The 8,080-nt window shown below is 57.7% G+C and overlaps 1 protein-coding gene across 2 annotated transcripts; it reads right to left on the bottom strand.

Annotated features, from left to right (window-relative positions):
* Nucleotides 1–434: 434 nt before the first annotated feature.
* Nucleotides 435–6,529, bottom strand: PDCD1 (programmed cell death 1). Of its 2 annotated transcripts, XM_030028397.2 has the most exons (5): nucleotides 6,365–6,529; nucleotides 4,023–4,355; nucleotides 2,821–2,976; nucleotides 2,151–2,185; nucleotides 435–1,314 (listed from the first exon to the last, which is right to left on the bottom strand). In XM_030028397.2, exons 1-5 carry the CDS (start codon nucleotides 6,471–6,473, stop codon nucleotides 1,096–1,098), a joined length of 852 nt encoding a protein of 283 aa, XP_029884257.1. In that variant the 5' UTR covers nucleotides 6,474–6,529; the 3' UTR covers nucleotides 435–1,095. The 2 variants fall into 2 exon arrangements, with proteins under 2 accessions (XP_029884257.1, XP_029884258.1); XM_030028398.2 differs by lacking the exon at nucleotides 2,821–2,976.
* Between the last annotated feature and the right edge of the window lie 1,551 nt (nucleotides 6,530–8,080).

Below are 8,080 nucleotides of genomic sequence, written 5' to 3'. Positions count from 1 at the left end.
TCTGTTCCGGTTTCTGGCAGGCAGCACAGCCCTGGCATCGCTTTCAAGAGGAAAAATGGAAGTTTGGAGCCAGAAAGCTGCACCGAGGACCATGTTGTGAGCTTTGCCCTGGCTGACGGCAGCCAGGCTCCTGGCACGACAGGGATGCTCGTCCCAAACGGGCTCAGCAAGAACCCTGAGACAAGCCTGGTAAGGGGGGGGGCTCGATTTGCAGCTGCACCTGGGTGACCAGCTCAGACAGGGGCGAGAGGAAAAAGAGCGGCTGCTTCTCTAAATTATTAAGAGCAGCTTCGTGGAACAGCGGCTTGTGTATTGCACGGAGAGGCCCAGGAACCACAACAGACACCGCCGCCTCCCGGCTCTCGCCTGCGCGCTGCCAAGAGCCGTTATTTGCCTGCCCACGCACTTGCCATCACGAGTCAACAAACTCCCCGGACGTGAAACCCTTTATTCAGCCCCCAGGGCCAGATCCATCTCCCACCTGTGCAGGGAGGGACATGAGGGTAGATCTCGGCTCTTGCAGAGGAGGAAAGTGCCCGGAGACAGGAGGAAAAACAGCCAACCTAATTCCCAGGGGTTTCTTTAAATAGCGGTACACAAGGCAGTCTCTGCCCCAGGCAAGGAGAAGCCCTCAGCCCCAGGCTCCTGCGAGCAGCATCTCCCAGGATCCACTCCAGCTCTGGCCTCCGGCATTTCCTCCCACAGTCATGCTTTGTTAGTTGGGCTGGACCTGGGCAATGGAAGCATCTTGGCCACTCCAGAGAGCCCCAGGTGGAGGTAGAAAACTGAGGCATGACGTAAATCGCCTTTGGGACAGACCTGTTGGCATCGCTGCTCTGCCCCAGCCCTCCTCCCTGCCCTGAGCGAAGAGGTGGCACGTGGAGCCCAGAAGGGACCTTCCTTGTCCCGTGGTACCCATCTCATGGCCACAATCCCACCATGGCCAGGACTGTCTGATATCAACTCCAGCAGCGGCGCCTCTGTCGCTCTGGTCCTGGCACGCTCTATTTTTCCCAACTGCAAACTGCAGTGGGAGCGAGGGGCAGGGGCAGCCTGTCCCTGCCCACACCCCCTGGCGAGGAGGGACCCCAGCACTCAGCAGGGCTGTGACTGCAGCTGCCGAGTCCTCTCATCCTGGTGTTTCTTCCCCCGCTCCGGCGTGACGGGTTTCTCCTCTGGGAAGACGATGGTGGCGTATTCAGTCTGGTCAACTGGCCGGGTCTCGGGGGGCACCTGGGTGCGCTGGTCCCACTGAAACTCCAGCACGCCGTAGTCCACAGTGGATATGGACACCATGGGGGGCTTCTCTTCCTTCTGCAAGGAAAGCCCATCAGGGCACTTCATCATCCAGAGGTACCCGCCATCCCCAGCACAAGCCCCCTTTTTACAGCAAGTGCCGAAACCAGTTCTGAAGCATGCCGGGAAGGTGAGAGCGACACAAAGCAGAAAGACACGCAGACCTGGGATAGCATTTTCCCAGAGAAACCAGACTGTGAGCCTTGGGGTCACTGCCAAAGCCATGTGGGTCTCAACTCTCTGCCTCTGCAGGCAGGTTGGGCTCCCTGCCTGCCCAGCCATGGAAGGCAGGGTTGTACTAGGAGCCCTTTTCCCACCTCTCCATTGGGCTCCGAGCTGGCACGGGGTGCACCAGGAGAGCCCGGGGCTGAGTTTGCTCAGCCCAGAGAGGGGAGAGCAAAGGGGGACCTACTTGCTGCCTTCAGCTACCTAATGGGATTGGAGAGAAGATGGAGCCATGCTCCTCCCAGTGGTGCCTGGCAAAAGGAAGACAGGAAGCAGGAACTAGCTGCAGCAAAAGAAATTTCAGCTTAATACATTGGGGGAGGAATGTTTCCTCCCATTTTCTATAGCAACACAATCCACTATGAAAGATAACCCTGTTTTGAGCAAGGGTTGGACTAAAGAGGTCCCAACCTCCCTCGGGCAGTTTTTTTGATTTTGTGATGGGGCTGTGCTGCAGGTGCAGAAATGCAGTTGTAGCTGTGCAGAAAAGATCAAGCAGCATCAGAGAAGGCAGGAGGAGCAAGAAGCCTGTGAAGGGCTGATAAAGGGAGGCCCTGCACCCTCTGCACCCCAGCAATGTCACAATGCTCCCCTGCAGCACGGAAGGGCATCAGAGACGGAAAACTCACCGCTGGTGTGTTTTCACTTGGTGGTTTCTGCACATCTGCAAAGTAACACATTTGGTTAGAAGATGCCAAGACAGCTCGAGCATCTGGGGCTGGGGCTGACCCAGCCCCCACATCCTAGGAGAGTGCTGGACATGGCAACCATTGCACCACACTTCCTCCGTCTCCACTCCGGGTCTAAGACCCTGAGCATTACAAGGACAAGTGAGATACCAGCCCACTGTCTAGGGTTTAATTGGGATTAGTGGGGTGCGATTCCTCAGGGGTCCCCTCTGGGAGAGGTCCCCTGGGTGCCTGTGGCATGGCTGAGGCAATGCCCAGTGCTGCAGCAGGGAGGTGATGAGGTGTCCCAAAGGTGCATGGAAGGGATTCACGTGCAACGTTAAGGCACCGCGCTAACGAGCGGTGCAAAGCCACAGCATGTGGTCTGGGGGCTCTACGAAGGGCGAGCAGGGCCCAAAGAACCCTTCTCCCCTAGGCATGGAGATACCTGTCCCATGGGGACATGCCACAGCTGAGTTTAGCACATTGAACCAGCCCGTGTACCCCAGGGAGCTGCAGGCATCTGGCTGCCCCCAGGTCCCAGCTGGGTTTGCTGGATGAGCATCACCCATCAGGTCCCGTGGCAGACCCCAGCCCCTCAGTGCAGCATGCTCCCTGTGGGGGATCGTACCTCCTCTCCGGTACGTGACGGTGAGGTAGCCGAAGATCAGCAGCACAACCGCCCCAGTCAGCAGCAAGATGCCCACAAGCACAGCCCTGCTGTGGTTCGGGGCGCTGCCTTCCTCCATCTCGGGCTCATCTGTGGCATTTGTCTTCTCAGGGGCTGCTGTAATAGCCATCCAAAAAAGGGAGAACAAAACAGCAGGTCAGGAGTGTAAAATGGCCTCTAGTCCTTGTGAAAGGCAACAGGGGAACATGGGGGCTGTCCCCAGAAAGGGCTCAGTCCCAGGCGGGCTGCCACAGCCCCACCAGAGGCCCTGAATTTTGGCTGACACGGGTGATGTTTTGGCCATGTCCCATTCCTTCCCATTGCAGGTGGTGAGGATGATCCCACACCGCTGAAAGTTGGAGTGCAGGGAGCCAGGGCACTGCTCTGCACCCAGAAGCAGCCCTGCAGCATGACTCCATGCCCAACAGAGCCCCATGGAGGACACAGCTTCCCCAAGCCTACCCGCTGCTTCCATGTCCTGGGGCCATCACAGCATCAGCTCACGTTGGGAAAAGATGTTGTGAAAGAGTGACTTCTGCAGTGCTTGTCCTTTTTCTGAAAGGCTACCTTCACCCCCGCAAAGCCTCCATGCTGCCAAGCAAGGGCATGGCAGATCTTGCTGCAAGATCTCAGTCTCCCGCGCCATGGCGCTATGAGACCCTCCCAGGGCATGGTTTTGCAACAACGGTATCTACACCAACACTGGCTATTCGAGGGGTCAGAGCCCTGGTCGTCACCCCAAACACAATCTCTATCCCCAAAGGAGCTGTTCAGGGGTGAAGGCAGCTCCCTACGCTGGTTCCTGCCTCAATCTGTGGGTGAAAGCAGGTCCCTATGCTGGTCTCCTGCCTCCATCCATGGGTACGGACTCACTCCTCCCCACAGCATCACTGGGGACACAGCCCCAGCAGGTTGGAGACCTCCTGCCTCAGGACCAGATCCAGCCACAATGCAGATGGGGGAGGACAGCTTGTGTCGCTAGACCTCAACCCTGCATGCAAGGAGAGGGAAAAGGGCAGAGCTGTGCTCTCCTGACCCACACCAGGTCCTCCCCCAGCGGGGTACTGCCTGCCTTATGCCCTGGGGCTGCACTGTGTTGGAAGGGGTAGCACTATGGGATGACACCAATGAGCTGTTCCCATCAGCTCAGCCCCCAGGCTGACCTGTGACCACCAGGTGGGACCGGTTGCTCTCCATCACTTTATCGGGTTCAAAGAAGGTGATTAGTCCACAGTAGTAGGAGCCTGAGTCATTCTGGTGGAGGTTCAGGATCTCAATCTTGAAGGCAGGAGTGTGGTTGGTGAGCAGGTACTTCTCTGTCTTCGTCTGCGGGTTGTTCCGGCTGATCTCAGCAATTTTTTGAGCTTGGCTGTGGTTGGTCTCCTTGTACCAATTGAGGCTATACTCCGAGCCAGAGTCATTCTCCATGGAGATATTGCAAAAGAAGGCGGCTGAGCTGCCTGCAGGGAGAGTTAACACTGCTGGGAAGAAGGTCACTGTTTGGGAGAGAGGAAACAAGGAACAGACATGGTTACAGTGGGCACAGGTCTTAGAAACAGGCATACCCCCCATGCAGGAACCAAGGATGCAAGGCCAGTCCGCAGCATCACCCCAGATCACGGGGAGGTACATCACACCACGTCTCCCCTTTCTGAGTGTGTGCCTGCCAGCCAGAGGGGGATGCTCAGGGACAGTAACTGTACCATGAAGTGGTTTCAGCAGAGCTGATTGTGGTCTGGGCTACCTAAAATCAACCCTGAATAACTGCACAGGGGAAAAAAGGCTTTGGGGGTTGTATTCTTTTTAAATTTATCCTGTATTTTAGTGTCTGAGTCATCCTTCCTCCAGCTCATGTTGCCTCTGAAGGCGAGCAGAGGGACCAAGTCCTGGGCTGGGGCAGCACCCCACAGCGCAGCCCATCGCGTGCCCGGCTGCCTGCCAGGGTGCTCCGGCTCTGCCCACTGCTCCATGCTGGGAGCACAGAGCGGGCAGGGGCTGCCCAGGGCACAGTATTTGCCATCCCCAGCCTGAGACCGTCTGATGGGGCAGAGTGACCTAGAGCTTGCGATGCCATCCCTTTCCAGCTGCCTGTCCCCTCCTCGCGTGTAAGTGGGCAGCCAGGCACCCACCCCGGGGGGGTCCTGTCCAGGCTTGCCAAGCTGCTCCCAGCACAGAGGGCAGTCGGCCACGGCCACAGCCCCCCCAGCCCTTAGCACCAGCCCTGCTGCTTCGCCACATTTCCCTGCCCATGATCCCAAGCGGCTCATCCCACTCCGGGCAGCGGGATGCTGCAAACATGAACACAGGCCAGGCTCACAACGTCCTGGCTCAGCATTAACTTTTGTGGGGAGCAATAAAAAGCAGGAAGAAGCATGTTTCACACAATTTATCTGACCAAGCTAGTCAAACCGCCAATGCTTTGAAAAGTCCCTGCCATTAAGAAGCTAATCTTCCCCTTTCAGAAATCTCCACTGATAGCAGCCCCAGGGCTTGCAGGCAGAGTTAAAAACTCCTTCCCTTTGCTCCAGTACTGGCCTGAGGCCATAGAACCATGACCTCAGCATCACCAACCACAAAAGGAACCAGGACAATTCCTTGAATAGATACAGGATTAGATGGAAAACTGGGCTGAGAAATGAGGGATGAGACTGAACAAGAGGAGAGAGGGAGGGAGGGAAGTGCCATGGCTCCCATAGGCAGTGCTGACTGTGGCAGTGCCCACACCGAGAGGTATAATTTTTGCAGTGTTCTGGGTTTCTTGGGTTTAACAGGAAATATTCAGCAGGCTCAGGGCTTTGCTTCCTACCCAGTGCTGCTGCCAGAAATGAATGAAGCACTCGGAGGACTTCTGAAAGCAGAGGTTGCGTTTACATGTTTCCCTGCATCTTCCCAGCACCAGAGGTAACATCTGCTCCAAGGGACGCCCAGCCCTGCACACACCCTCGGGGCAGAAAACACACGAAGCCACCAAAGAAAGAGCCAGGCTGGGAGGAAAGGGGGACACGGCTTCATCAGGGCTCTTGCTCACTCTGCCCAGACTCACCCCTTCCCTTCCATCTCCCTTTCTCCCCCAAATTTCACCCTGAGCAAAACTGCACACAGGACTCTGGCTCCCTCAGGATCAAGCCCAAACCAGGAGGCGCAGCCCAGGGTCGCAGCCCGAAGCCGTGAGAGCCAGAGCAGAAAACACCAGACCCTGGCATGGCACTGGCAAACCCAGAGGCTCAACACCAAACCCCAATCGTAGACAGTGTGCCCACAATGCGGTTCCAGTGCTGGCACCATGGGCTGGGGACATGTCCCCTTCTCTATCCTTTAACCCCGTTTCTGCCCTGAGCATCCCCATTTCCCTTGCTTCAGCTGCGCGTCCCCAAAAGCTTTGGGTTTTACGCCTCCTTGATGCCAGAGCTATTTTTAACTACAAAGCTCCCAGCCCTTAGACGTTTTCCACCAGCTGCAAACAACACGGGCCATATCGGCGAGCACGCCATACTCTGGTACCTACCCCGGCGGCAGCTGGCCAGCATGGGGCCACAGCAGAGCAGGATGGCGCAGAGGCCGGTCAGGGCCACCTCCACGCTGCCCCACATCGTCTTCGAGGCACACGGAGCCATGGCGAGCCAGTCGGTCCCCTGCCCTGGCAGGTGTGCCGTGCCGTGCCGTGCCGTGCCGTGCCGTGCCGTGCCGTGCCGTGCCACCCCCGGCTCTCTCCTTGCTTCCTTCCCCGCAGGGGCAGCTTGTTCTCTGGCGTGTGCGGCAGGGGCTGGGGTGGAAGTGAAACGTGCCCATCTCTACCCCAGAGGGAAACCCGGGCTGCCTCCCGCCCCCAGCTTCCTCCCCGCAGACGCAAGGATCAGCTGAGCCAAGCCTGGCCCCTTCCCCTCCCCGCGCGCTCCCGGTGCGCTCCCACGCAGGCACCCGGCTGCCGAGCAGCGGGGACGGGCACCTCTGAGCCCGCACCCGTTTTGGGGAAAGCTCCCAGGGGTGGAGCAGGCAGGGACGACTGGGGACATGTCCTCAACCGCAAGCCTGGCCCATAAGTAAAAGGGCTGTCTTGGGTTCCCAGGCACCCACGGGTGCTCCCAGCAGGTGCCCATGGCAGTGGGGTGTTGGGGGACATGTGGCACTGGGCAGCCAGGCAAGGTCTGAGCAGCCATGGGGCACCATTGGCAGGCTGCTCCCACCGGGAAGGGATGGGAGAGGAGGAAGAAGGCGAAGAAGGCGGCGAAGGTGGAGGAGGAGAAGTTTTACCTCCTTAGGTGTGTTTCTCCACAGACAGATTTGCAGAGAGCAGGGGCAGGTGCCCAGGGCCGGGGTGCTGTTATTGGGGTGACCTTTGCAGCAGACTTCTTTAATTTCTCCACCGGTGATGTTCCCCGCTCGCCTTGCTGACTAATACTCGCATAGGAAATAACCAAAGGTGAAAGCACGCTGTGGCTGGCTCCTCCGCTTCTCTCAAACACAGCTTCAGTGCCCCGCAGTTTTGGAAAGTGTCAGGGGAAAATTAATAATCGGGGTGAAGGATGTGATTCTCATGATGATTTCATTATTTTCTGGGCTTTCAGAAACAAGCAGCAGGACTGCGGCTTGCTCACCTCTCGCTTTCAAACATGGCCCTGGCAGGCGAGCGGGCTGGGGAAGCCACCCCGAATTCGGGATGGCCAAGGAGGGGGTTCTGAGCCAGGGCAGGCAGGGCTCACCCTGGGTTGGTGGCTCAATCCAGCCTGTCCTGGGTCCTCTTTTCCAGTCTCCTCCTGGCACTGCAGCATCACTCCTTTCTCATGAGCTTCTCGCCCTGCTTGGGCCACACAGCAAGCCTGGGGGGGTTGTCCCCTCCTTGCCACCTTCCCATGCTGCCTGGCCAGAGGCCACCACCTGGCAGGGTGGCAAGAGGAGCGCTCTCCACCATGTGCAACGGTGCTGGTGGGCTCCAAGGCGGACATCGCCTCTTCCTTCGCAATTTCCTGCATTCTCATTAAAAAAACCCCTAACTAAACTAAACTAAACTAAATTCCAGAAAATATGGAAGCTGACAGCAAGGCTTCTCCACCTCTAGCCTTTGTGTCCCCAAAAGGTGACACCAGCCATCCAGGCTGTGTGTGGGGAGGCTTGTTTGGCGCTTGCAACATGTTTTGGTTTCTAGAGGCGGAAGATGTGACAGGTATCACCACCGAGATCACTACTCACCAAACTAGGGATCAGCAGGAAAAACTGGCTCATC

Source organism: Aquila chrysaetos, chromosome 10, assembly GCF_900496995.4.
Source record: "Aquila chrysaetos chrysaetos chromosome 10, bAquChr1.4, whole genome shotgun sequence".
NCBI classification, from domain to species: Eukaryota; Metazoa; Chordata; class Aves; order Accipitriformes; family Accipitridae; genus Aquila; species Aquila chrysaetos.
The sequence above is the reverse complement of the archived record's forward strand: the minus strand, read 5'-3'. Positions and strand labels throughout refer to the sequence as shown.